Source organism: Fonsecaea nubica, assembly GCF_001646965.1.
Source record: "Fonsecaea nubica strain CBS 269.64 chromosome Unknown Scaff60, whole genome shotgun sequence".
Taxonomy (NCBI): Eukaryota; Fungi; Ascomycota; class Eurotiomycetes; order Chaetothyriales; family Herpotrichiellaceae; genus Fonsecaea; species Fonsecaea nubica.
Window position 1 is genome coordinate 116131 of NW_019173733.1, and position 27571 is coordinate 143701.

At 52.2% G+C, this 27571-nt stretch overlaps 11 protein-coding genes across 11 annotated transcripts; 8 read left to right on the forward strand and 3 right to left on the reverse strand.

Moving 5' to 3' along the window:
• Positions 1 to 289: 289 nt before the first annotated feature.
• On the forward strand, positions 290 to 1278 carry AYO20_08041 (hypothetical protein; the record flags this gene model as incomplete). The annotated part of the gene is made up of 3 exons (XM_022646323.1): positions 290 to 434; positions 491 to 628; positions 686 to 1278. 3 exons carry the CDS (start codon positions 290 to 292, stop codon positions 1276 to 1278), a joined length of 876 nt encoding a protein of 291 aa, XP_022497718.1.
• Positions 1279 to 3272: 1994 nt separating this feature from the next.
• Positions 3273 to 4809, forward strand: AYO20_08042 (hypothetical protein; the record flags this gene model as incomplete). Its single annotated transcript, XM_022646324.1, has 2 exons — positions 3273 to 3618; positions 3674 to 4809. The coding sequence occupies 2 exons, from the start codon at positions 3273 to 3275 to the stop codon at positions 4807 to 4809; spliced, it is 1482 nt and encodes a 493-aa protein (XP_022497719.1).
• A 1303-nt stretch (positions 4810 to 6112) lies between these two features.
• On the forward strand, positions 6113 to 8032 carry AYO20_08043 (hypothetical protein; the record flags this gene model as incomplete). The annotated part of the gene is made up of 1 exon (XM_022646325.1): positions 6113 to 8032. The coding sequence occupies one exon, from the start codon at positions 6113 to 6115 to the stop codon at positions 8030 to 8032; it is 1920 nt and encodes a 639-aa protein (XP_022497720.1).
• A 271-nt stretch (positions 8033 to 8303) lies between these two features.
• AYO20_08044 (hypothetical protein) lies at positions 8304 to 10206 on the forward strand (the record flags this gene model as incomplete). The annotated part of the gene is made up of 2 exons (XM_022646326.1): positions 8304 to 8571; positions 8681 to 10206. The coding sequence occupies 2 exons, from the start codon at positions 8304 to 8306 to the stop codon at positions 10204 to 10206; spliced, it is 1794 nt and encodes a 597-aa protein (XP_022497721.1).
• Positions 10207 to 10920: 714 nt separating this feature from the next.
• Positions 10921 to 11925, reverse strand: AYO20_08045 (hypothetical protein; the record flags this gene model as incomplete). Its single annotated transcript, XM_022646327.1, has 1 exon — positions 10921 to 11925. One exon carries the CDS (start codon positions 11923 to 11925, stop codon positions 10921 to 10923), a length of 1005 nt encoding a protein of 334 aa, XP_022497722.1.
• Positions 11926 to 12934: 1009 nt separating this feature from the next.
• AYO20_08046 (hypothetical protein) lies at positions 12935 to 13952 on the forward strand (the record flags this gene model as incomplete). The annotated part of the gene is made up of 2 exons (XM_022646328.1): positions 12935 to 12954; positions 13013 to 13952. 2 exons carry the CDS (start codon positions 12935 to 12937, stop codon positions 13950 to 13952), a joined length of 960 nt encoding a protein of 319 aa, XP_022497723.1.
• A 727-nt stretch (positions 13953 to 14679) lies between these two features.
• On the forward strand, positions 14680 to 15633 carry AYO20_08047 (hypothetical protein; the record flags this gene model as incomplete). Its single annotated transcript, XM_022646329.1, has 1 exon — positions 14680 to 15633. One exon carries the CDS (start codon positions 14680 to 14682, stop codon positions 15631 to 15633), a length of 954 nt encoding a protein of 317 aa, XP_022497724.1.
• A 714-nt stretch (positions 15634 to 16347) lies between these two features.
• AYO20_08048 (hypothetical protein) lies at positions 16348 to 19042 on the forward strand (the record flags this gene model as incomplete). The annotated part of the gene is made up of 2 exons (XM_022646330.1): positions 16348 to 18981; positions 19031 to 19042. 2 exons carry the CDS (start codon positions 16348 to 16350, stop codon positions 19040 to 19042), a joined length of 2646 nt encoding a protein of 881 aa, XP_022497725.1.
• A 55-nt stretch (positions 19043 to 19097) lies between these two features.
• Positions 19098 to 19731, reverse strand: AYO20_08049 (3-hydroxyanthranilate 3,4-dioxygenase; the record flags this gene model as incomplete). The annotated part of the gene is made up of 2 exons (XM_022646331.1): positions 19098 to 19644; positions 19703 to 19731. 2 exons carry the CDS (start codon positions 19729 to 19731, stop codon positions 19098 to 19100), a joined length of 576 nt encoding a protein of 191 aa, XP_022497726.1.
• A 461-nt stretch (positions 19732 to 20192) lies between these two features.
• On the forward strand, positions 20193 to 21419 carry AYO20_08050 (hypothetical protein; the record flags this gene model as incomplete). The annotated part of the gene is made up of 1 exon (XM_022646332.1): positions 20193 to 21419. One exon carries the CDS (start codon positions 20193 to 20195, stop codon positions 21417 to 21419), a length of 1227 nt encoding a protein of 408 aa, XP_022497727.1.
• Positions 21420 to 21897: 478 nt separating this feature from the next.
• AYO20_08051 (hypothetical protein) lies at positions 21898 to 26075 on the reverse strand (the record flags this gene model as incomplete). Its single annotated transcript, XM_022646333.1, has 5 exons — positions 21898 to 24800; positions 24857 to 25031; positions 25091 to 25321; positions 25579 to 25941; positions 25995 to 26075. The coding sequence occupies 5 exons, from the start codon at positions 26073 to 26075 to the stop codon at positions 21898 to 21900; spliced, it is 3753 nt and encodes a 1250-aa protein (XP_022497728.1).
• Positions 26076 to 27571: the final 1496 nt, after the last annotated feature.

Here is a 27571-nt window from a genome sequence, read left to right on the forward strand (position 1 = left end):
CGCCTCACTAGCCACACCCGCCTCAGCCTGTGGCGGCAAGTTTGAATGCTAGCAGGCTAGCAGGCTAGTTAATCCGTTCCGGGGTCCTCATGTCTTCCCGCGGCGAATCGTCGGTGGTCGGCCAAAACTGCGGACCAGCAGCCGAGGACAAACAGGTGGGTTGCGGGCTTGGGCTTGTGTTCTGCGGTGTCGAAGCTGTGTCAATGCTTCACCTGCAATATGTAAAACATCACTCCCTCGAGATCTCTGCGATCTCCTTGATAATACTGTATAGCAACAACTTTGCACAATGGCTCCTCTGAGGCTGCTCTCGCGTCCTGCTACCGCCCTCTCTGCTGTGCCACGAACCCTCCCACGGCTGGTCCGCTTTCAATCCACTTCCAGCAGCTATGAAAACATTTTGGTGTCTACACCCAGACCAGGCGTTGGACTCAGTACGTTTTTAGAACTATGGTTGTGTCTACCACAGAATACCGTCTGACATTTCCAGTCACGCTCAATCGTCCGAAAGCCCTGAACGCCCTCTCTAGTGCTTTGTTTGTTGAATTAAACGATGCTCTGAAGAAATACGAAGACGACAAGGATATTGGTGCAATTGTTCTGACCGGCAGTGACAAGGCATTTGCAGGTAAGGAAAAGAGCATGTCTGCAACAGATTGATCGCAGACTGACAGGTTGTGATTAGCCGGCGCAGATATCAAAGAGATGGCTCCCTTGACCTTTTCCGACGCCTATGTCAACAACTTCATAGCCCCTTGGTCTTACATGACAACCCTACGAAAACCCATCATCGCAGCAGTCTCGGGACATGCTCTTGGTGGAGGATGTGAGCTTGCCATGATGTGCGACATCCTGTATTGCACCAAGACTGCAAACTTTGGGCAACCCGAGATCAAGCTCGGCACGATACCAGGTGCAGGAGGGTCCCAGCGCCTCACCGCAGCCCTTGGGAAGAGCAAGTCTATGGAACTCATTCTCACAGGCAACAATCTTAGTGGCGAGGAGGCCGAGAAACACGGTCTCGCTGCCAAAGCCTTCGAGGGGGGAAACAAAGAGGTTCTTGAGGGTGCTCTAAACACGGCGGAAAAGATTGCTAGTTACAGTCGGGTGGCGGTCATTGCGGCCAAAGAAGTTGTCAACAAGAGCCAGGACCTTGGGGTCAGAGAGGGTGTTGAATACGAACGACGCATATTCCACAGTCTGTTTGGTAGCCAAGATCAAAAGATTGGCATGAAGGCGTTTGCAGAGAAGAAAAAGGCCGAGTGGACTAACTCGTGATGGCTGCTGCAACAAGGTCAGGCTCAGGTACAGGCTCCGCTTCAGGAGTGCAGGGAATGCTGAGTGTGGGGGTCTATGTATACATAGTGACAATCAGGAAATTGGTCTAACTTATAATAGAGAAGGGCATCCGACCTCGTACTCGGCACTGCAACACCATGTATACCTAGTTGAGTTGACGGGATACAAGAGATATAACAGGCCCACAATATATGGACATGCCGTAGATATATCCCCAGTATGTACCGAGTTTCCAGTCAGTAAACACCTTTCACTCCATTCACCGCTTCCTACGAGGTACCGAGTACATCTCCCGCTATTTGGCCGGGAATGCCTCAAGGGAATCCAAGTTGAGGTTGTACGAAGTCAAGGATGGACGAAGGTCGTACAAATTTGAAGACCCGAATCCGATGGCCCTGGAGGATCTGAGCCATATTCTGGGGGCCCAACATGAAAACGGCCCAGAAGCGGTTCCACAGGGATATGTAAACAATGAGCTCGCCTGGGGAAAAGGTGTCTGACCCTTACGATGAGTTATCAAGGGAGCAGAAGCCACTGGAGTCATCCTTGGTACATACGTACTCCGTACACCGCATCTATTCAAAGGATCAAAGCCAAGCCGAAAACCCTTCAAGAAGACGCACGATGGCACCTTGAAGCCCGCTTACTGTCTGAAGCCTAACAGGCTATTTAGCCCTTATGCCAGAGGATACCTAGCGGCGGGATCCAGGCTTCAACTGGAGGTGGGTGGGAGGTGCCCCCTCCGGAACAGGTACTCGTACTTTGGACGAGCAGCAGAACTACTCGGAATGTTCCTTTGCGTCGCGATCCCTGCTACCCGACCTACACCTCCATCCATATCTGACGGATAGTATGAAGTGGCCTGGCCTGGACCTCATACACAGTGGTACGTGGTATGGACACGAATGGAGCATTAATAATGCTTCCGGATGTATTACTCTGTTGTAGCCGTGCACGTACGTCCCTGGTCGGCTGGGAACAGATCCGGATTGACAGGGTCCGTTTAGATAAAATATCACTAATTTGTGGCTGGCCTTTTACCTTGTGTGTATGACAAACACCACCAAGTGACGAAGGTGGGTTGCCTGCCCCTCGCTAAAGTACCTTGAGTATGCAGTATGCCTCGATTGTCGGGTTGCAAGGCCTTGTCTCTGTGTGCGCAGTGTACAACTAGATCCTTCGTATTGTGCTTGTGTAGTAAAACGAGTATTTTGGGAATCTGGAGTGAGTGTCGAGGTTGACAATGACTCACATTTGTCCTTCTGCTTCTCTGAGACTCATTTCTTTTCTCTCTTTCTCACCCTCTCCCACAAGTCACCTCGACGGTACCAAACTTGTGATTTGGCTGCCAGTATTTGCAAAAACCCTGTCAGCACTCAATCAGACTCCCAAAGCCTCGTCAGGCCCACCGGTGTTACTGCTTACTCGACAAGGAGTGTGCTAGACTCTGGTTGACTCGTGTACTTGTGGGTGGGGTAAGCAGAGAATGGATTACTTGCCATGCTTTCGTATCTCCTCAAATCGAACCCCACAACTCTTTGTCCTCTGAACCACCGTGTCAGGTCTCAGGAAAGGGGGGCAAGATGGGTATTTCACCAGTTGATTCGCCACGTCGGCTGTGAAGGAATACTGGGACACTTCCAACCCATGGGGCTTATGACCCTGGATGCTGTTGGCCTGACCAAGCGATATGGTTGCCAAACCCAATTTGCGGCAAGAGGGCAAGAGGGGTTGCGTGCATACGGTATCGTTCACTGGTGCTGTTTTTGTGGCCTTTTGGTTGTCGTGTCTTTTGAGTGTTGGATTAGAGCTGACCCTCAGTCGAGCCATGTCTTACACGTATATAAGACCACCTTGTGTCCTGTCTTTTTTTTCTTCTGTGAACATCTCCTTAATCACTCACCATTGACCACGGCCAGCTTCCCTACCCCTCAATAACTTCAGCCTTACCGATACAGCCCTAACTCAGCAAGATGGCTCCCTCAGCAACCGCCGATGCCCCGGCACAGGGATTCCAGCCAAAGCACATCGAAGACCGTCTCTTCATTAATGGTGAATTCGTTCCGTCCAAGTCGGGGAAGAAGTTCGACATCATCAACCCCAACAACGAGAAGTTGGCGGCATCGGTATATGAAGCTGGCGCCGAGGATGTTGACGAGGCGGTCAAGGCAGCCCAGGCTGCTTTCCCTGCTTGGTCGGCCCTTTCTGCTGGGGAGAGACAAGCCTATGTGGAAAAACTGGCCGATGCCATGGAGAAGAACATAGACGAGATCGGTTACCTAGAAGCCATCAGCATGGGCAAACCCTACATCGGTGACTGTAAGTCTTCGACGGCTGGCCCCTCAGCGGCTGTGGCATCACTAACCCTTTATAGTCTTCGGCCATGTCGCGGTTCAGATCTTGAGATACTTGGCCAGCAGAGCCCTCGATGTCCATGGTGATTCGTCCCTGAATACCAAGGACATGGTTAACATCACGTTTCGTCAACCTTTTGGGGTGTGCGGTGCCATCATCCCCTGGAACGCCCCTCTCCTTATGCTCGTTAACAAAGTCGGTCCGGCTCTGATTACTGGCAACACTTTGGTCCTCAAGTCTTCGGAGAAATCACCCCTTTCTTCCCTTGTCGTTGGCAGACTTTGTCAAGAGATCGGCCTGCCCAAGGGTGTTCTGAACATTCTCAGTGGCTATGGTAGACCTTGTGGTGAGGCCATCGCCAAGCACATGGATATTCGAAAGGTCTCCTTCACCGGTTCAGTCATTGCCGGCCGAGCCGTCAAGAAGGCCGCCGCTGAATCCAACCTCAAGAACGTCACTCTGGAGCTGGGAGGAAAGAGTCCGTTGGTCATCTTCGACGACGCTGACCTGGCAAAGGCTGTCCCTGCCTCTGCTTTCTCCATCCTTGCAAACTCCGGCCAAGCTTGTATCGCCAGCTCACGGGTGTACGTCCATGCCAATATTGCCGACAAATTCATGGAAGCCATGAAAGCTGCCATGGTCCAGATGGGCACGTCTGGCGATGCCACGGTCGCCGGTACCCGACGTGGACCTCAGGCTGACAAGATCCAATTCGACCGTGTGATGGGCTACCTCAACTATGCCAAGGAGAACAAGCTGGATATTCCCATCGGGGGCGGCCGCGAAGGCACAACCGGTTACTTCATCGAGCCCACCATCATTGCCAATGCCCCCGAGGACTCGAAGGTCATGAAGGAAGAGATTTTTGGGCCCGTCGTGTGCATCAACACTTTCACCGACGAAGAGGAGGTATTGAAGCGTGCCAACGACACCGAATACGGACTGTACGCGAGTGTTTTCACAAAGGATATCTCTCGTGCTTTGCGCGTGGCCAAGGCTCTCGAGGCTGGATCGGTGGGCGTCAACTGCACGAGCCCGACCATGGCCTTTGACATGCCGTTTGGTGGCTTCAAGCAGAGCGGCGACGGCCGTGAGTTGAGCAGGTATGCGACGGATTATTGGACCGAGTTGAAGTCTGTCTTCATCTCTCTGTAAGCGAACCCTGTGAGCGTTCCCACGAGCAGAAGAGGTCGAAATGGATGAGTTTCAACACAATAGAAATGAGAGATGTCCTAGTGAGAAAGAGTAATGAACCAATCCATCAACTGTGCCACTAGGAGACGAAGATTCTGATACTTAAATATATACATATGTACATTTGGGAGGTCAGGATTTGTACCAGTCCCTAACGGGCGACTGAGTACATGCTCACAGACTGCGTTATTCTGGGCCCATTTTTGTACGGACCATGGAGTCTTGGAGTCAGTCTCCTTGAAATATGCCTGGACCATTCAGGCATGTCGCTTATGGAAGGCGAACATATTCAGGGGCTTCAGGGTGCTCGACCTCAAAGGAAAGGCTGTCACACCTGACAAGGATCTCAAGATGCTGTCGAAAAACAGTATCGGTACAGAGTTACAGGGGACCAAGCACACAATAGGAAGTTATAGTTATCTATCATTGACAGAAATATGCGACTCGACGGCCACTCACTAACTCACCTTGCTCACTCGCTCATTGTATACTCGGAGTGTATGTACCGCACCAAGCCGAAAAAGGCCTTGTCAGACAGCTGTCATTTTTTCCTCTCCGCAGCCACCGGATCACTCAAGTCCACCAAGACAACACAATTTCATTGCCTACGAATCCATGCCATGGACCTCACCATAACCCCATTGCGACGACGAAGCCTCAGATCTTATAGCTTTTCAGGCCAACCATCATTTCCAACCTCCTCCGTGCCATCAAGCCGTGTCAAAATCCACGCTGCCGTTGTGTGCTTCTGCTGTCAGACCATGCCACATCCGTCACAGGCAAACTCGGTTTCCTCCACCTCCTGGTGTCTGCCACTATCTAACCACCGATGAATGACTTGGAATCCACCACGCGGAACGATCTCAATCGGGAAGAACAATGAAACATGCCATCTTGTAGTGGCGATCGAAGAGCCCACCAGGTTGTCATAAGCTGTCCCATGAATGGACGACCCTAAATTGGCTGGGACCGGACCCGGAGGCAGACACGGACTCCGGAGGATCAAAAGAAGTCCGGATACCCACGAGAGCCACAAGCGTCACACGTTGGGTGTTAGAAGTTCTGGGGGCCTGCTTCTGGCTGCCCGGGGGATGACAGATGAGCGGATAGCCATTCTGTATTGACAACTGAAAAAGAAATTGACGTGGAAGCAGAGGAGAGAGGGAGGCCATATCAAACCCCTCCGTTTCTGGGCTTGAACATGCGCGTCAGCATCAAGCACAACGACGCTGGTTCAGCATACAATTGAATTCTTTGTGCCATGATGGCAACCAACTCCGTACTTCCGCCGCCTCCGCCTCATACTGACACGCCGGGCTTAAGAGCAAATCGGGCGTGTCGCCCTTGCGTCCAGATCAAAGCGAAATGCGTCCCATTGGAAGGGTCTGCCAACTCGATCTGTGTACGATGCCACCGCCTGGGCAAATTCTGCACGACCCCGGCACCGCTGCCACGCAAACGGCGCAACAACGGCAGATCAACGCGCGTCTCACAGCTGGAGGAGAAGATCAATACTCTGACGGATCTCTTGGCCTCCAATGACGGCGATCCTGTTGCACGGCCTGAGCCTGCCGTTGCTCCAAGTAGCGGCAGCCAGTACTCCCAGCCTGATGATCCGACTGTTGCGGAAAGTGTTGCTGGTTTTCCCAATGGACTATGGTCCGCCTCGCTCCCGACCCCAACGTCGATGGTGCCGACAGGGGGAGGCGACAGCAACACGACCAATCAGAGACAGTCCACCAAAACTCATTTAACGAGCTGTGCGAAGTCTTTGAAATCTGTGGGAGTCACTGTCACAAATGCAAGCGATTCATTTCGAGTAACTCTGGCTCCAGTGTTGGAAGAAAAGCTATTCAGTGACTTCCGCACACAGATGAACATACACTTCCCTTTTGTGGTGATCCCCCCTCAAACAACAGCTGTTGCCCTTCGCGAGGAGAGACCATTTCTCTTCCGGGCATGCATCACGGTGGCCGCTCAAGCTGAGCCGTCATTACTACGGCAGCTTGCTGATGACTTGATGAGATACATCGGGGAGCGCATGCTCATGAAAGGGGAGAAATCTCTCGATCTCCTGCAAGGCCTCTTGGTATTCAGCTCTTGGTATCACTACTACTCTCACAGCAACCCGCAAGTGATGAACCTTCTCCATTTGGCAACCGCCTTGGTTGCAGACCTTGGGTTAAATCGACCTAGACAGCCAGCAGTACTGACCCCAATTGGCATGGTGGTTGACGCCGCCGAGTTATTCCACGGCAAGCTGGCCAACCACGGTATCCAGACCTCTGACGACCAACGGGCCCTGCTTGGAGTATACAGTCTGTCTGGGCTATTGTCGTCCTGCTTTCGGAGGTCGGACCCTATGCGCTGGACACAACACTTGGAAGACTGTTGCAATGCTCTCGTCGCCGCAGCAGAATACCCCTCTGATATCTATGCTGTCTACGTGGTCCGACTACATCGGAACGTAGAGGTCTATTCTCCCTCTCTCGGGCTGTTGACGACGTCTACTGTGCCTCTCCGGAGTTTCATGAGTTGTTTCAAAAAAGACCTCAAGCAATACGAGGAGAGCGTACCCCCCAGCCTGACGGGCAACGAGCTCCTGAAGATGCAGACCCAAAATGCTTATATCTGCCTTTTTGAAACCGTATTCGCAGTCCCCGCAGAGAGCCCGTATCACCGAGCCGAAGCACTATACAACTGTCTGAGTCATGTCAGCCTCTTGCTTGACAGCCTAGATGCCATCCCGTGGCGGTGTGTGCCAAATCTAACTTTCCCCTTTTGGCTGCATCTCATCCACGCTTTGGTTGTTCTGGCCAAGATGTCATTTCTTGTCCTCGACGGGTGGGACACGCAATCGATAAGAGGCTCTCAAATGAGTTTTCCGTCCGCTATAGACCGAATGGCGCAAAAGATGGAAACGGTATCCCAACAGAGCCTTGCCGCTGGAGATACACCATCGAACAACGCCGTTGCAGCACGCTTCAGCTTGTTCGCAGAGAAAATGCGTGCTTGTAAAAAGTGGTACGCCAGCAAGCTCAACGCAGAAGCCAACGTTGTAGCTCCGGGTCCAGACACCGGTGTGCTTTCGGAAACCATCTCCACCGAAGAGTTGTTCATGGGTTTCGAGGACGGCCTCTGGCCAGACCTCATGGCTGATTGGAACGCCAACATACAATTCTAGCTCTATGCAGAGCAGCGAGACCCACCTGGTATGATGGCTCGAGCCGTCGCTTCGAGACTCTAAACTCCGACTGGCTTCGTGAGTGGTCGATGGTCTATACAGGGGACGGTGGAGGCCGGATACGGAGTGTAAAGCAGGGGTACCGGATCGCAGGCCGCCCTCCCCAATCCGGGCTAATATAAACATCAGAGGGCCCCATGTCCTTGGGTATTTCAGGCTTGTCACTGCCAATCCTCAATAGGCCATTCTTTTGAACGCAGCACTGGCCAAAATGAAGACGCGAGCTGACACCTCAACACATACGTCGCCCGCTGCCTCCATAAATATCACAGTTGACCGTGCCGACGATGTTGAAAATGAACAATCGTTGGGGTCGTCTTCTGCTAAGGAGGACGAGAAACATCAATACCTGGGACCACGTGCCTTGACACTTCTGGGTGGCTCCCTTCTGCTTGTTATATTGCTCGTCACTCTCGATGTCTCTATCCTTGCGACTGCCATTCCTAAGATTACGGATCACTTCCATACAATCGCCGATAGTGAGAACTCCCCCTTTTCAGAAACACCTTCAGAAACACGACAGCACTTCGCAAGAGTTGTTGCCAGATGAGGGATAGTCTCGAGACACAGGCTAACAATAGTCGACAGTCGGCTGGTACCCTGCAGCATACATGATCACAAACGCATCTTTGCAGCCTCTCACCGGAAAAGTGTTCACATACTTCTCGCTTAAGCCAGCCTTCATCGCCTTTGTCGCCATTTTCGAATTGGGTTCACTAATTTGTGCCCTCGCCACGTCTAGCAAAATGCTGGTAGTGGGACGAGCAATCGCTGGTATGGGCTCATCGGGTCTAATGAATGGAGTCCTCACCATATTTGCCGTCTCCGCCTCTCCTTCGGTACGGCCTACAATGATGGGTCTCCTCATGTCATTCGCCGGTGCTGGACAAGTCATAGGGCCGCTGATCGGAGGCGCATTGACTGAACATGCATCGTGGCGCTGGTGCTTTTGGATCAATCTTCCCGTCGGCGCGGTGACCATTGTGGCGACCATGTTTATCGGCTTTCCGGTATACAAAGCTGGCAAAACAAACTGGACCTTTCGAGACGTGATTCGCGACTTTGACATCACCGGATTTGCCATTTTTGCGCCAGCCTGCATTATGCTCCTCCTCGCCCTAGAATGGGGTGGGAGTACTTATTCATGGTCGTCCGCTACGATCATTGGACTGTTTTGCGGCTCAGCAGGGGCAATTATAGCCTTCATTATTTGGGAGTACCGTCAGGGAGAATCTGCCATGATTCCAGTGTCGCTAGTACGGCAGCGAGTCATTTACAGCTGTTTGATCAACGCCATGTTTCAATATGGTGGTATGACGGTCTTCGTCTACTACCTTCCCTTGTGGTTCCAAGTGATCAAATCCTTAAGTCCAACGATGAGTGCAGTCAACATTCTCCCAACTTTTGCGCTGCAGATTACCAGCGCCATTCTTATCGGTGCCCTAACGCCCTACTTCGGCTATCTCGCGCCACCAGCTACAATGGGTTCAGCTTTTGTTACAATCGCAGCAGGGCTGACCAGCACACTCACCACGCATACTGGCGCAGGTAAGTACGTTGGATATCAGATTCTCAACGGCGTCGGACGAGGCATCACAATGCAGCAACCCATCCAAGCGGTCCAGTCCATCGTTTCACCCGCCATGATCCCTGTCGCAACCGCTACTGTGGCCTTTGCACAGACTTTCGGCGCTGCGCTGTTCATCAGCCTTGGTCAGACCACATTCATCAACTTACTCAGTCATGCATTGCGCACTTATGCCCCCGATGTGAATGCACAGGATGTAATCAACACTGGCGCGACGAACTACCTCGCCACGCTCCCTGCTGGGGGCGCCAACGCGGACACAAGGCACGGCGTGCTCCGAGCGTACAATCATGCGATCACAAGTACATTCTACCTTTGTGTCGGATGCGGCGCCGGCGCCTTTGTGGCGAGTTTGGGACTAGGAAGAACGAAGCTGGAGACGAAAAAGGACAAGAAGAAGAGGGACCAAGAGAAGGAAGACGCACAAAATCGAAGCGAGGCTGATGAGAGAAGGGGCGACATTTCGAGTTCCAGCGGCTTGATGGAAAGTGGTACGAGTGGATCGGCAAGGGACGGCACATCCTGAACTGGCCATTGCCGACGAAAGCAGAGAAACATACTCGGCCATGTCATGTTTCTGACAAACAACGAGCTTCACGTCTCATCATGCCTGGGTCAAGCATGAGGCATGGAGGAGACTGCAGAAAAGGGCACCACCGGGGTTACAGAGCACATGCAGGTGTGTTCGATTGGATGGATAAATTTCGGGAGGATCGACGTCTGTAATTCATCCACTCTCTTCGAGGTCATCACTCAATTGCTCGGGTACCAGACGGACCATGGCGTGATACGCTGGATTCAGACAACGGATGGGAATCATCCCAAAAAGGACAAAGGACATTTTACAACATGTGAGTTTCGTAGAAATATAGATTGGTTATAAGCGGGTTTTGGGTGCTTGACGGTTTTGTTTTTGCTTCAATTCTATAGCGCAATATTTTTATTCTCATCAAATCAGTATGTCTACCTAATTGTCTAGCATAGGAGATGGCAGTTTCTATATATCTTGTCCTTGTCTATATATTTGTCTGCCTTGCTCTTTACCACTGGCTTCTATAAGAATGAACGTTCTAGCAATCAAGTCCACGACCACGTGGAACAAGGGCTGCTTCCACACGGATGTTTGTCTGTTAGCTCAGACCCAAGTCTTGCAGAGAATCCAGCAGGAGAGTCCGGCATCTCGACCATTTCAACTATATTGGAGCCTGGCTCTCGTGCTGTTGGGATAGATACCGGGGCTTTAAGCACCAACTGCGAGTAAAGACTTGACGGTATCCACAACACTGTCCTCCAGACTCCGGTACTTCAGGCCCAGCACCTCCTTGCTTCTCGAGTTGTCATACTGATAGCAGTCTTGTGGCCTGTCACTCTCGATCTTGTCGGGTAGCTTATCAGCCAGATCCGGAAAGCGTTGCTTGATAATCTGCGCAATGTCGGCGTTGGAGTAGTGGCCTGCTGTTGTCAGGAATCGTTTGCCACCTGCTTCGGGAACTTCCAAGGCTTTGACGTGAGCGAGCGCGACGTCCCGAACGTCGACCCAGATAAAGACGCCTGAAGGAGCAAGACCGGTATCCTTGGTCCGGCCTTGGATCATGTTTCTGACTCGTTCGTTGGAAGTGTTGATGGTATCGAGAGAATTGAGATAGTGCACCACCGGGCCAAGGACGAGTGGTGGATTGATGGTGGCAAGGTCAAAGTTGGGCTTTTCCTTTTCGACAAACTCCCACGCCGCCCGCTCAGCGAAGGTCTTTGACGCGCGGTATGCGTTCGCTGGGTTCTGAATGGCTTCTTCTTCCGTGATCGGGTTCCAGTTCTTCTCGCTGTAGATCTTTTCGTGCGACGGTGGATTTATAATCGCTGCAAAAGAACTCGTGATAACGATGCGCTTGACGGTAGGCGCGTACTTTTTGACAGCCTTGAGGATTCCAGTCGTACCAATGATGGCAGGATCTAGCAGATCTTTCTTGGGATCGGTGACGTTGTAATGGAATGGCGATGCCGTGTGCAAAACGCCCTCAAAGGGAGGATCTGATTTGACGGCCTCGTCAAAGGCATTTTCTTGTGCGATGTCGCCAACAATTACGTAGTTGAGCTTATCCTTTGGTAGACCAGGATGATTCCTCAAGATCTTTTGACCCTTTTCTGGCGAGCGCACGGTAAAAACAACAGAGTGGCCACGCTGAAGCAGGTAGTCGACACAGTGGGCGGCGATAAAGCCAGATCCGCCAGTCAGGAGAACTCTCATGTTGTTCGATGGTTGGTGATAACGTTTCCGAAAAGGTCTAGATAGGCAGATTTGACGTGGCTGAAGTGACTTGAAAGGATTTGTTTTGGTGAGCAGCATCAAGACTCTTTATACATTCTATAGCGATGGTGATAACAGCTCGGCATTTGCCGGTAGAAAGTCCGTTTAACAAGGTTTGTCGCTCTTGTAAAATCGAATGTGAAGGACTCCTCACGTCATTTATTGCATCCTGGCGCCAGTTGGTGAAGAGGATTTAAGCCTAGCCAATCGCAAACTCCCTGTCTTTCATCTCATGATGGAGTTGATTGACTTCATCTCCGCTAAGCCCGTCGTAATCGATATCGTCTCTCCACAAACCACGCCCTTTGAGCGCTTGCTGGGTCCAATTCGGATATAACTGAGCTTGCGCCCTGGGGTTATCTTGAGTTGCTAGCCAGACCATTCTTCGCAGACCCCGGCGGTATTGCTCTGCCTGCGCTGGCATAATATCAGGGAGTGTCTTGAGCTGGGCTACGATTTGGTTTGGTGAAAGACTGCGAAGGTCGCGATATGATGTATAACCAAGTTGGATCAAGAGATTGGCTGTTTTTGGAGTGATGGCTAAGTCATGTTGAAGCTGTTGCTGCGTATTCATGTTATGCTGAATGTCCGACGTCTTATCTCCTGAGGCAGAGAATGAATGACATGACATGACACAAATCATATTATAGCGCGAGAGGAAAACTGCATTCCCTCTTCGGTAACCTCTTTGGCAGGCTCTGTTGGCAAATTCATTCGTAGCGAGTATTGTCGGGTTGGTCTGGGTGGCGCTTGGGAGAGGCACAGAGGCTGTGGGGGGGGAGGGGGAAGGTGGAAAAGGCTGTGGAGACCCTGTTGCCACCCACCCACACCCCAACCGATGAACTTTACTGTTCCTCGTAAGGCTAGCAGGCAGGGCAGGCTAGATACTCGTCACATCGCTAACTCGACTCTCTTCACGAAAACCACCCGCCCCAAAGTCATCAGCATCATGGGCAATGACGGAGGAAGGTGAGTTGAGTCTCCATCGTCGTGAGATATCGATGTAGAATGTACTGACCGTTGATAGCATCCCAACACGGCGTGAACTCGTCAAGGAAGCGGCGCGGAATCCAACTGCCACCGAACTCAAAGACAAGCAAAAGGAGCACCTTGCTCATCGTTGGTCTACCTGCCCAGTCTCCCACAAACCCCTCGTCAAGCCTATCGTTTCAGATTACTCAGGCGATCTCTACAATAAGGACGCCATTATTCAGTTTCTGCTCCCTGCCGAAGCCAGCTCTGTGGACAAACAAGAGTACGAGAAATTCATTCAAGGTCGGATCAACAGTCTCAAGGATGTAGTCGAAGTGCAATTTGAAGCAGAACACGATGAGAAAACCAAGTCAGACCGATGGATCTGCCCTGTGACATCGAAAGAACTGGGCCCGAATACCAAAGCAGTCTACCTCGTTCCCTGTGGTCATGCATTTTCACAAGAGGCCATCAAAGAGATGAAGAGTGAGGGAAAATGTGTGCAGTGTGGCACTCCATATGAGGAAAGGGATGTTATCCCCATACTTCCAAGCACTGAGCAAGACAAAGCGCGCGTGATCGAGCGGATCGAAGCCCTGAGGTCTCTGGGACTCTCGCACTCTCTGAAAAAGGCCAGTGGGAGCAAGAAGCGGAAGGCAAATGGTCACAGCAAATCAGACCAACTGCAGCAAGCCTCGGAACAGCAAGCAACGGGGACCAATGGGCAGGAGAAATCAACACCGTCCAACACCACTCTCCCTGCGACAAGCCTGGCAGGGAACTCGATAACAAATCTGCCAAATGGGATTAAGAATGCTGCAACCGCCAGTCTTACCGCCCGAGTCATGGAAGAGGAAGCAGCCAGGAAGAAGAGAAGGCGTGAGAACGAAAACATCAGCTCCTTGTACTCTAAGAAATCAGACGAAAAGAGTCGAAGGGACGCCGATTTCATGACCCGAGGGTTTTCGATCCCTGCGAGTGCCCGACACAAATAGTCCATTCTACGCTGGAGGGAAGGACACCTGAGGCCTCCAATCCGCTTACAAGGATATGTCTTGAGCGCTCGACACCCGACATTCTTGTCAGGTCGTGTTGACAGTAACTCTGAGCACTCAACAAGACCTTGAACCCTATCAATGCGCCTGTGGGGAATGTCCCCTGAATCAGCACTCATAATCAAACACCAGCAGCTGCTCGAGCGACAACATGCTTATCCAAATGTACCCGTGTACATGGGCCATGCCGAATTCGGCCATTCGAGGCTGGCTTACTCTCCCCTTTGGCTTATTGGCTCACGTCCGAACCGTGACCGGACTATTCCACCGCAGAGTGTGATTATTGGAGATAATCATGTTGGCTCTAACTAAAGGTATGCAGCCTTGCTCTGATGTTTGTGCTCTGACCTACTGTCGGTGGAGCTGTTGTTCATTGGTGTTGCTCACCGCGGCCGGTTCTAGATGTTGCAGGCATGTCACGATGTCTGATGTAACGACATCCCTCTTTTCAAATGTCTCCAGCTTACTGCATATACCGGTCGACAACAATATTGTCCCACCAATACGGCGGCTCGAGTATAAAGCAGAGCAAATCCTCACGAAATACCTAGAGAGTTTGACACAAAACAGTCCTCTCAGTATACCCACCGCAAAAGGTACGACGTGATCTGCCACCGGCTAGGAAGAAGCATCTCAAGCGTTTCAACCTTGCAAACTTAAACGCACCATGTCGAAGTTTCCTTCCTTCACCAAAACATGGCATCACTCGCCTTACGCTGCGATCGATCCTCTGCAGCCTTCTCTATCGGCTCACGGAAAGACTGTTTTCATTACTGGCGGTGCAACTGGAATTGGCAAAGCAACAGCTATCGCCTTTGCAGTGGCCAAGGTACGCGCTGTCGTTATCACAGGGCGGACCAAATCCACACTTGACGGCGCGAAGGTCGAGATTGAGGAAGCAGCCAAGACTAGGGGTAGCGCCGACTTCCAGTGCCTTGTATTTCAAGCCGACGTGGCATCTGCGGAGGCCATGGATAATGCTTTTTCCCAGTCCGTTGGAAAGTTGGGCCGAATTGATGTTCTCGTCTCCAACGCAGGGTATCTGGATCTTCACTCTCTCCTTGCGGAATCAGAGCTTGGAGACTATTGGCAATGCTTCGAGACGAACGTCAAAGGCGCTCTCGTTGTCATCAAGGCATTCTTAAAGACCCGTCCACCAGCACAAGTGCCCTCGGTGGGACCACACAACTCGTCAGCTTCCAAGCCCGTCATCATCAACATCTCGACTGGTGCTGCACACCTGCCTCCACCACTGATACCTACATTCTCCGCCTACGCCGCCTCGAAACTTGCCGCTCTGCACATCTTCTGCTTCCTCCAAGCCGAACATCCCGATGACCTCGCCGTGTTCAACCTACAGCCTGGTGAAATCCCGACCGCAATGGCGAGAAAAGGACAGCGAGTCATGGCGAAGGATGATGTGCGGTTACCAGCGTCCTGGTGCGTTTGGGCTGCCGCTAAAGCGGAGACTGATGCGAATTTCCTCACAGGAAGATTAATTTGGGGTAACTGGGATGTTGAGGAGTTGTGTGAGAAGAGGGAGGAGGTCGAAAGAGGGGATCTCTTGAGGATGGAGTTAAAGGGCTGGGGTGAAGAGTTTGTAGAGAGATATGTCGACTGACGCGATGCTGCATGACAGAGGCCAATGGACGAGAGCGACATTATGAGATTGAAGAAAGGACTCAAAAGAGCCCCATATGTAAACAGCCATGAAGGCATATCTACAGACCTACACCACATCCTTTGTTTCATCAAGTCTGCAGTAAATTTCCATTATTCTCTCGCTGATTATCTGGTTCACCCAACTTGCTCTTGCTCACTTTCACGAGCTGCGTACAAGACCAATTGCTCCCTCAAAGACAGGACGCAAGAAAATATATAGATTCCATCCATTGATTCAATCTCGCAGCGACCGAGTGCTTTTCATCTCCTCGCATCGCTCTCCCTTCCTCCATGAGGTCTGTATCCTAAAAGCGGCGTTTATTCCGCTCAGCAATTTACGCGTCAAGCGCGTCGACCTCAATCATCCTTTGACCGCATCCAGAGTGACCCAATGCGACCATTCATTCAATCACTCCATGGCCGAGACCTCCGGTTACTAGAGAGCATCATTCGTCCCCGGACCCTCCTCACATGTCACAAGCAGCACCGAGAAACCGTAAAGCCTATCTTCCAACCATGGCTCGCTCGAGGTCAACAGAGGGGAGCAAAATCGGTGTCAAGGAAGAAAGTGAAAGAACTACAGCAGGGCACGATCCAGGCTGAACCCCTTCCCAACTTACCTGCCGACGATGAGCCCCAGTACCCAACGGTGCTCAAGGGTGCGAGGTCTAACATGGCCAAATTTGACAACTGCGTCCTCCTCACCCGGGTCGGCAATTTCTACGAGTTGTACTTTGAACAGGCGGAAGAATACGGGCCTCTCCTCAATCTCAAAGTCGGCCACAAGCAGACCAAGCTCGGGCCTGTCGCAATGGCCGGATTTCCCTTTTTCCAATTGGACAGGTTCTTGAAAATGCTTGTCCAAGATCTCAACAAATATGTGGCCATATGTGAGGAATTCCTGGTCCAGGTCTCTGGCAAGGTCAAATCCGGTGGTCTCAAACACGATCGTCGGGTGGCACGAGTGATAACCCCGGGTACGTTGATTGACGAGAAGTTCCTGGATCCGTACGAATACAACTTCCTGCTATCGATTGCCCCGGAGCCTGTCATGATCGAGCAAAGCAATGGTGATGTGGGAGCTCCAGAACCAGAGCCTGAGCAGAAGCTCGGTCTTGCTTGGTTGGACCTATCTACTGGCGACTTCTACACGCAGATCACAGGTCGTGGCTCACTGTCGTCAGCATTGACCAGAATTGATCCCCGGGAGATCATTCTACCTTCTAACATTTCCGAAGGAATTCAAAATGAGGTGCAGAATATAGTCGGCCGAGACCATCGACTACTCACGTTGCATGAGACAGAGAGTGATTTTATATCCATGGCCGAGTGGAATGAGATGCTCGAATCTCCCGTGCCTGCAAACGCAGATGAGAGGTTCAGCATGGCAGAAAAGCATGCTGGTCACCGACTTCTGGACTATGTTCGCCATCGGCTGCAGGGCTTACAGCTTCGTTTGCAGCCTCCACGTCAACGCGAAATACAGGCTATCCTGAACATTGACCGCAACAGTCTCAGAGGCCTGGAGATTTTGGAAACCGCCCGAGACGGCCTTGGAAAGGGGAGTTTGTTTCATGCTGTCAAGAGGACCTCAACTAAAAGTGGTGCACGCCTTCTACGAGACCGTCTCACATCCCCGTCGGCCTCGCTTGGTGAAATTAATGATCGGCTTGACTTGGTCACAGTCTTCGTTGAAAACCAGGAGTTGGCGGAGTCGTTGATCTTCCGACTTCGAAGAACATTCGATGTCCAACGCATCGTTCAAAAATTTGCGCTGAACAAAGGAGATGCGGATGACATGTTGTCATTAGCAAGCGCCATAACCGAAACCGTCGCGACGAATGATCTTCTGCAGTCGTTGGAACAGGACTTGAACCTGGCGGAAACCAATGGGATGAACCAAGCACATGTGGTGCTTCCTCTCCGGAAGCTTCTGCAGCGTTTTGAGCTGCACGGTCCAGCTGAGCTCCAGGCTCGGATTTCTTCGGCTATTGACGAACAAGGCCTCATGCAGAAGCATCGGCTTGAAGAAGACGAAGCGGCAAGTGTTGCCGCCATGGCACATGATGTCGTATTGCAAAGTGGTCCAGAGGAATTGGATTTATTGCCCAAAGCCGTCCAAGCTCGCAGCAAATTGGAGGATCAAAAGAAGGACGAGATCGAACTTGAAGAGCCCTGGATAATGCGTCGCGATGCTAGTGAGACGCTGCACCGATTACACAAAGACCTGGACTCGCTCCAGACAGAAAAAGTTCACCTAGCGAACAGGCTGCGAGCGGAACTCTCAGCGCCGACGCTGATGCTGAAGTCCACACCTGGCCTCGGCCACATTTGCCATATTCGCAGTGCCACAGGCTTTGATCGAGAGAAATTGGAATCGCTCCATGCCAAGATGGTCTCATCCTCTAAGAGTACTCGTTCCTTCTATCTGGGCGACTGGACTCGGTTGGGCCGCCGGATCGACCAAGCGATTCTAAACATCCGCGAGGAAGAGAAGCGAATATTTGCAACGCTGAGGGAGCTTGTCATCAAGAACCTGGTAACACTGCGGCGCAATGCGGCAGTCATGGACGAACTAGATGTTGCATGCGGCTTTGCCCTCCTCGCGAGGGAGCAATCGTGGGTTCGACCTCTCCTCAACAACGGTACAGAGCACAAAATCATCGGAGGCCGGCATCCTACAGTCAAAGCAGGGCTGGAAGAGCAAGGCAGATCTTTTGTCAGCAACAATCTCGTCCTTGACCACAAGGAGCGAATATGGTTGGTGACAGGACCCAATATGGGTGGGAAGAGTACGTTTCTCCGGCAGAATGCTCTGCTTACAATACTTGCTCAGGCCGGCTCGTACGTGCCAGCCGTCCACGCTGAGATCGGGCTTGTGGACCAGATCTTCAGTCGGATAGGGGCTGCGGATGACTTGTTTCGAGACCAATCTACCTTTATGGTGGAGATGCTGGAGACCGCAGCGATACTGAAGCACGCCACTCCCAAGTCATTTGTGATCATGGACGAGGTAGGGCGAGGCACGACCCCCGAAGACGGAACTGCCGTTGGATATGCGAGTTTGTATCACCTCTATCACATCAACAAATGCCGAACACTCTTCGCGACCCATTTTCATGCCCTGGCTGATATGACACGAAAATGGCCCAACCTGTGCTGCTATTGTACTGATGTGCTGGAGGATGAACATGGCTCGTTCATGTTCTTGCACCGATTGAAGAGGGGCATCAATAGACAGTCACATGCGTTGAAGGTTGCAAAGTTGGCCGGACTACCTCCAGCAGCAGTCAAAATTGCAGAAGACGTACTCAAACAGATTGCCGCAGAAAGTAAGACACAGGAACAATCTGCAGCAGATGATGTAGAAGAAAAGGAAAAGTCATTGCTGGCTGGGACCGGATGATCACCCGTGCCACTTGCTCATTCGTCTGGGAATCTCGGAGGCTGTTGAATCTCACCTGGTGCTGGTTTCGACGTTGCGACCGTGCCACAATTCTTACACGTCCGGGCGTCCATGTCGTTCTCAAACGCCAACACGCCTTCCTTGATCTGCGTGCCCAGGTCCGTGAGGTGAAAGCTTGCCTCATGAACAATGTTATGGCAACTCTTGCAATACCACCTTAGCGTGTCAACCGAGTCCTCCGGCCGCGGCTGTTCCAGTACAACGCCCACGGTGTCTGCAAATCGGACAGGGTTGTGCGGAGTGTTGGGAGGAAGGAGGAACATTGAGTTCTCGTGAATGGGTATGTCGACAGGCGTGTGTGGTGTGGTTGAGGTGTCCATGGTCTTCAGCAGCATGGAGCCCTTATGCTGATAAAAGAACTCGGGCGTGGTGTTGATGTGGTAGTCTGTTCGAGCATTTGGGCCACCGACAACCATGACTGTCAGGCCCCCAGTAGAGGACGAGGGCGCATAGACACAGTAGTTGTTGATGGGCGGCTTGAGCAGGTGCGAGTTATCTTTGAGCCTGAGAAACCGTCAGCGAGGAGCCGTACCACATAGAACTGCTCAATTGTTCTCGGTACCATTTGGGCAGATTTAACGCGGCGGCCATGGTGGAGTGGCTTCTGGAGTGGAACTGGGTCAGTTTGAGAGGGAATTGACGTGTGCACAACCGTGTAGCAGCGAAGAGCCTGAAATGTGTACGACCGACTGGGATATATCTAGGCGCACTCCTGGCGGCCTTCATCGAGCGCGGCTATGTTCCTGACTTGAAAATGTAGGGAGCAGAGGACGGCGGCCCGCGAATATACAGTAGTAGGTCTTGGGGAAAAGTCAAATGGTATGTGTTGAAGACGATGGTCAACGTCAGAGGCAAAAAGCAGCGGGAGAATTCAGATCGAGTCCAACTGCGGAGAAAAATTTGGTGTGCTGCGGAGAAGCGGCCTGTTGGACTTTTTTTCTCTGATGAATGTTTAATAGAGAAAGTCCATTCTCAAGCGCAGATCATACATGAAAGTGGCGCACTCACAAAACATGAGCTGACCCTGGATCTTTTAACTCTCCTATACCACAATGTCGACGACCTCACAACCTCCCCTCCGATTCTCCTCCCACAAATCCCTGACTTCCCGCCTGATCCTCTCTACGTTGCTTGGTCGTCCCATCCGCATCGATCAGATCCGTCCTAATTCACCCACCAACCCAGGGCTGGGGCCACACGAAATCTCCTTCTTGAGACTCCTCGAAGCCGTCACGAATGGCTCGCACATTGAAATCTCGTATACAGGCACGGTGCTGTTGTACAAGCCAGGGTTGATCACTGGGTCGGCGCCGGGCAGTGGAGCGGACGGCGTCTCGGGGGTGTTGAGACACGAGATCCCCGCCACGAATACACGAGGGCTGGCCTACTTTTTGATTCCGATGTGCCTGCTGGCGCCCTTCAGCAAGGCCAAGTTCAACATTTTGTTCACTGGTCCCGGCGTAATCACGAGTTCCACTCCAGAGACGTGGGGGGATATGAGCGTGGACTCCGTCCGAACGGCGATTCTGCCTCTCTACGCGAAGTTTGGCATCGAGAGGGATATCGAGCTGAGGATTCTAAAACGGTCCAATCCTGGCCCTAGGGGCATGGGCGGCGCGGGAGAAGTACAGTTGGTATTCGGCCACCAAGTGCGGCTGCCTAAGACTTTACATATGCTCAATCCGGGGAGAGTGAAGAGGATCAGAGGCGTGGCTTATTCGACAGGCGTGAGTGGACAGAACAATGCAAGAATGATCGAGGCAGCGAGGGGCGTGTTGAACCAGTTTGCAGGCGACATTTATATCTTTTCGGACGTCAGCAGTGCCACCCTCGTGCCTGCACCGACAAAAGACAACCCAAATGCCAAAAAGAAGGTTGGGCTCGGGTTTGGCCTGTCGCTGGTGGCTGAGACTTCGTCCGGATGTTTGTACTCTGCAGACTCAGCGAGCCCTCCCGAGGGAGGGAAACCGCCTGAGGATATCGGACGGATGAGCGCATTCCAGCTCCTGGAGAGCATCGAGCGAGGAGGATGTGTGAGTCTGGAGGCTATCGACACCGTTTTCACCCTGATGACCATGGGCTCTGAGGATGTCGGCAGAATACAGGTGGGGCGAGATGTCCTGGCCAACGAGCATACGATTCAATTAGCAAGAGATCTGAGTGCGTTTGGCTCGGCAGGGTGGGGAATTCGAGATGTCGAAGGTGAGAAGGCAGAGGGACAGCTCTTGGTCAGTGTTGTGGGCAGAGGAGTGGGCAACGTCGGGCGGAAAATCGGTTGAAGACATGGCATTCATAGTGCCCACTGGGCGCTTGACCTTCGATTTAAACACGATCAGATCATCGAGATATGCGACGTCCTTCAGAGAAGACAAGATTCGCTGCAGCTTCGCAAACCGACAGAACGCAGCATCGGCCTTCCAACCACCTGCCTCCATGGTCCCAGTTCCCTGATGAAGTCACAGCTGGGAAGCGCCAGATATTCCTCCGATCGAGATGTGCGACGTCAGCACGGCGTCGAAAGGGCGCCTTGCTGACGAGAGGATAGAAGGATGCCAGCGACGGACTCGATAGCTCGGCACGGCGTCCAAGTTCACATGCTCATTATTATAGCAGCCATGGTCAGCAAAAGCACGGACATGTCGACCAGTCATTCATCAGCCCGCGACAAAGCCAGACACAGAACCACAGTCATACCCAACACGCCGGCGAGGAGCGTGAGTGCTACGACACCCTGTTCAAAAAAAAAAAAAGGAGCTGCTACTCCAAACCGTGTTTAGATAGTACGGAAACGATTGCGTCCTGATGATTCATCCGTGCCCAATCCATGGCGGTCCTCCCCTTCGAATCCCGCAAATCCGCCCTGACCTCGCTGTCGCCCAAAAGCAATTCTACGATACGCACGTTGCCGTTTGCCGCGGCGTATGACAACGGCGATCGGCCTTCGGCGCCTGTCGCATTCTTGTCCAAGTGCGGCAGACTCAACAGGTATTCGACAATCTGCGTAAACCCCTCAGTGGCCGCCCAAGCCAGCAAGGAACGACCGCCGGCTTGACTTCTCTGATTGACGTCCGCTTTGCCCTTTTCGACAAGGATTCGGATAGCTTCGAGATATCCAGGTCGGTCCATGGCCCAGGCTAGAGCCGGCCAACCGTCTTTGTCCTGGGAGTCGGCGCCTTTAGGGCATTTCTTCACGAGGTATTCAAGGACACACTGTCCGTGATGGTCGGGGTCCTTGGTCGCTCCGGAGCTGTTGGTTGCCCACGAGATGGCGTTTCGACCGTTGGCATCCTCTTTTGCAATAGACACTTGCGCGTGGAACAAGCGCCTGACGATAGGGAGTGTGGCTTTGTCGGCCGCATAGGACATGGCATTTCGGCCGTACTTGTCGCACACATGCACATCTAATAACGAGTTCCTCAGCAACCTTTCCACCGCGAATGCATTGCTTGACATGGAAGCGTGTATCAGGGCGCTGCGGCCGTCTCTATCACGTGAGTTGATGTTGGTGCGGTCGTCTCGCAATAGTTCTTTCAGACATTGGTCGGAGCCGTAACAGCACGCTTGGATGAGGGCCGTGTGTCCTGACGCATCGGCCTGAGTAACGTCAATGGATGCATGCTGAAGCAGCCCGACCAATATTTCGACATGGTTATGGGCCGCGGCGAGGGCAAGGGGTGGTAGAGTTCTCAGACCGGAATAATTGGGATCAGCACCGTCCGCGCCGAGTAACACTTCGCAGGCCTCAGCGTGTCCGCCTTGAACGGCGACAGCCAACGCTGATCTATCACGATCTGCGTCGAGAAGAGGTGCCTTATGCTCGAGTAAGACGTTGATGGACTGGACATGACCGCGGGACGACGCCCAATATAGTGCAGATTGAAGCTTGTTGCCTTGTCTGGGAGGTCCAGGGGTCGATAAGAGCGTCTGCAAGATTGTTGGGAAATTGAACAAGGCCGCGAGGATCAGAGCGTCAACGTCAGATTGACCAGGCATCGCAGTAGGTGAATGGTTGGCTTTGTACTTGTACCATCGAGAGAGTCGCGGTGACCCGCAGGACAGCAGCTTGATTGCATCTTGTTGAATAGAAGCATCAGCGAGGAATTCGGCCTGGGTGTAATGATAATCCCAATACCGCGTGGCATAATCGTAACTCGGGTAGTGACCGCTGAGATGTGACAAGACGTCGTCTGAGATGGTGTTTTCATCTCGCAGGAAGGCGACATCCTCAATGCTGAACAATTCCGTCCAAGGTGCGTCCTGGTCGTGGTCGGCTTGGCCTCTCGAAGAACAGGCAGAGATGGGACTGGACGGGGACACCTCTAGGGAAAGTCTCTCTTCGTCGGGTGCATCGGGGCTATCCGCCTCCTGCAGGAGGGTTTGGATGCAAGCTTTCGCGAGAAGCGAATGTGCCGTGTCGAGCTCCACGCCGTGGGTCTTGTGAAGCAGATGGTCGGGTTCAGATTGCAGGGCCAAGAGATATCCCTTTACCGTCGAGTGGATGAATTGGACCTTTCCATCGGGAAACTTGACCAGAGGCCCTAGAGCGCGACGAAGGCTATTCAGCACCAACGCCCCATCGACGGGAGAAATAGACGCGGTCGACTGCTGATGGTGCAGTGTCGCGAAGACGTCGACTTCAGATGGCGTCAACGGTCTCGCACATGCTACCAGCAGTTGCAGATAACACCTCAATCGCGGCAATTGGCTTTCCGATATCGGTGGAAGATGCTTCGTGTAGGAATCCTTCAGGTTGCCAGGAATGGAGGCCAATACCCTTTGTACATCGGCATCGCGATAGTTCAAGCCCTGCTTGAGGTCCTCCAGCACGACGCTCAGCCAGAGAAACGAGTTCTCGGCCAGAGAAGAAAGAGTCCGCTTCAACTGCTCGCCGAGGGCCTCGGAGCAGATGGCGTTGTCAACCAGGTCTTCCACTTTGTAGTCGACGAACCGTTGAAGGTCCTCCACCAAACCCTCGGGACGCTTCTCCATATCAATGTAGAGTTGGTGGAGGCTTTCATGCCCGATTTTCCAAGCTCGGCTGACGAGGGGCTGTCCGCTGATGATGAGTTTGATTCTCTTGCGCCACGTCTCGCCGCCATCCAGGCTCCTAGGTCGTATCATGTTGAGAAACTTTGTTAGGAACAGTGATCGTGACTTCTCCTCACATTCATCCAAGGCATCAATGACCATGTACAGATGAGTGCACGAGCTGACTCGCACAGTCATTTCGAACACGTGCCAGAGAGTCTCGAAGGATGGCTCATATTCATGCCTTATCGAGCTGTAAGCCGCCTTGATCTGACGGACCACGTCTTTCTCGACCGGCAGGATTTGCCATATGAGCGACCTCAGAAGAGACCGTGCGTCTTTTTGCGACTCGATGTCCCTGGAACAGAAGAAGCAGCAAACCAGCTCGCCCTTTGTCGAGCTCGGTGCCGCGCCGTTTCTCAGCTCTCGGACAAGGAAGTTGGTAAGTACGGTTTTCCCACAGCCTGCATCGCCTGTCAACCACAGAACAGCTGGCTTAGGTTCGGCCCGCCAATCGCGATATTCTCGAGTGGAGACGGACCAGACACAAGTGCCTTGCAAGGGCTCGTCAATAGGAACATCAGGTTGTCGGCTTAACGTCGCCATGTATCTGCTTTCAGATTCTGTGAAAGCTTTTAGTGGTGCACTTTAGCCTCTCGCTCAGCACTGGCTAGGAATATTGACGTACAATGATGCGAGGTGTCGGGCGTCATCTGCTTCACAGCATAGACTATGGCTCGCGCCAGTGGTTCATAACCAGGGTCATTCCTTGACGAAAAGCGGCACATGGCCATGTGATCGGCTTGAATAGATATCTCGATTTCCTCCGGTAGTCCAAGAATGGCGGATTGTTTTTCAACGACCTCCAAATTTTCTCAGCACACGATGTGAAAAGGTTTCAGCAGCCTCGAAATGGACTCACCAGTTTAGAACAACCAGGAGGTGTCACTCTTTCGTAGCACGAAATAATGGTCATGGCAGCGGCTCTTCTTTTGAATGATTGGTTGACCTCATCGAGCTTTGCCGAATCTCGCGATAACATGCTGATCAGATTGGTCCTCATCGAACCAGTAAAATTCGAGGTGAAGGAGAGATCCAAACAGAAATTGGTAAATGTTGCACGGGGAGCAACGCTGCCGCAATCTGACTCCCTCTATGTGGCGTACCCATAATCACAATCAACCGGGTGGCGCGCAAAACATCGGCAAAATAGTCAAACTCGTGTGCCGTGATCATTGCCTAAGACGACATCCTGTCAGCTCTGATTCTTCATATCCAGAGATTTGGTGGTACCTGTTTCACTATTATTCCTCCTAGGCTGTGACAGATGAAAATAATTGGTTGGGCTGGCCACTAACGGGTTGGTCAATATGAGCTCGATAATGTCCCGAGTTGTGAGGTTTCACTCACCTGCTCGGTCAGAGACTTTAAGCCATGGAGTAGGTCGTTCGCGGCGTCGCTGATGCCTGTCACGGAGCGGCTAAAGGTTGGTGCAGATTCATACCCAAAGGAATAAATTCGTGCGCCAGGCAAGTCTTTCGGAAGAAGTTGTGAAAGCCACAAGGTCGGTGTCTGGGGATCGCGGCTCGCCCAAGTCCTGTAGAAATCACCTCCGAGACCGTGCACGGCAACAATGCTGACTTCGTAAGTCTGGTCAGATATAGGTGTTTCTGGTAGTGAGGGGAGTCTTCTGAGCCCATAGCGGCGAGAATCGTCTGCCAGAGCTTGCAGTTCTGGCGGTAATCGCTCCTGTTCAACACTCGATGCTTCGTCCTGGGTATAATTATCAGCGTCCCGCACAACAGCCGACGTGACAATGGTGTTACCACATCCAGAGCGCCTGTTTGCCCGCCTGCGTCTCTGCTTCGAGGGCGCTTTCCTTTGATGTGCTTCAGGAACCTCTTCATCATGTTATTAAACCCATCAGTAAGGCTAGCAGAAATCCATACAATATAGACCGTGCCATCATATCTCAGGGATACAATCCCCTTTGGAGCAAACCTGCGTTCAGCCTGATCGACTGCAGACAGGTACCTAGTGTGGCACTACATACTTGCTTGACCCGGCGTCGGGCATTGAGCGACGGGCAGGGAGACCCACAAACTTTTGTATGATCCAATAGATGAAACGTTTGGGGTTGTCCCCTCCAGGTCGGCGCCTAGCCAGGCTGTTTCGAGACGAGGTACTCTGTACTTTGGGTACGAGGACGAGTACGAGGTACCTCGTAGAGGAGGAGAACGCCTTGGCTTTGAGAGCGGCCCAGCAGGCGCCCAGCTAATTCTCTACCCCACTAGCCCGCCGTCATCGACGTCACGTGACATTGTCGTGAACCAAACTGCAACGCAAGCCAAGTGGTATGGAGGGTCACGTACTAGATTAAATGTATCGATAATAGTAGTTCTAATACACTTTTTACAAGTTCTTTCACCTGAGTGCAAGTAACACTTCTTGGCCATCTGGCCGCCCAGCCGCCTTGGCTCGCGCCGAGATGTTGTCGCCTGATGCAGTAGCCAATAGGAGAAAGAACATCGGAAGAAATCAAGGCGAAATCCCGTGACTCGGCCTTCCCGGGACGCCCGGATGCTGGCGACAAGGCTTAGGAGCTTGTGAAAAAGCTTTGGATCCTTTAGCTCTGCATAATGACACAACCAGGTCCCTGGCATAACGTCCGAGAGGATAACCTTGTGTAACACAATTCTGTCAGGAGAAAAGGACGAGAGAGCAGTGTTGGAGAGTGTCACCGCCGTCCTTTTGTTCAAAGTCCCTACCTACACCTGGACTTTTAGTGTATGGATCCACTACTCTCTAGACTTGCCAGATATGTACCTCGTATACCTTGTAGAGATACTCGCATAAAAGAGCGGGGCAGAAGAAAGGCGGGAGGAAAGAGGATTCAACTAAAAAAAAGGAATCAATGACGACTCCTTGTACTACATGTGGTCCCTCAACCTCTTCACTATGCTCGCACAGACTGATACTTGCACAAGCTATTTATTGCCGCAAACTCAACAACGGAGCAAGTGCCGGACGAATCCAAAAATTAACCCATCAGCACATCCAACATAAGATGCATGGAGCTGCCGGAACTCGGATGCGTGCCTGATTACTTGATGCAGGCAAGCCTTGTCACAATTCCAGCCGATCTCCACAGCTCTCTCGGCCTTGTCAATTGTCTATTCGCTCCTTGTCATCTTTTGTCTGTGGTCCGCAATGGAATCTGCTGACCTATACTCTGGCTTGCAGCCAGTAGAGCTCAACTATTCCGTTCCAGACAGAACACGATCCATTGACTAAACCGGCTCTTGGAAACTCTGATCGCTAGCCAGAGCCACCGTGATACCTAGAATGGGCCTTACCTTACTCAGACCAAGTGATGGCACTGGCTGGCTTTTTCCCTATGCAA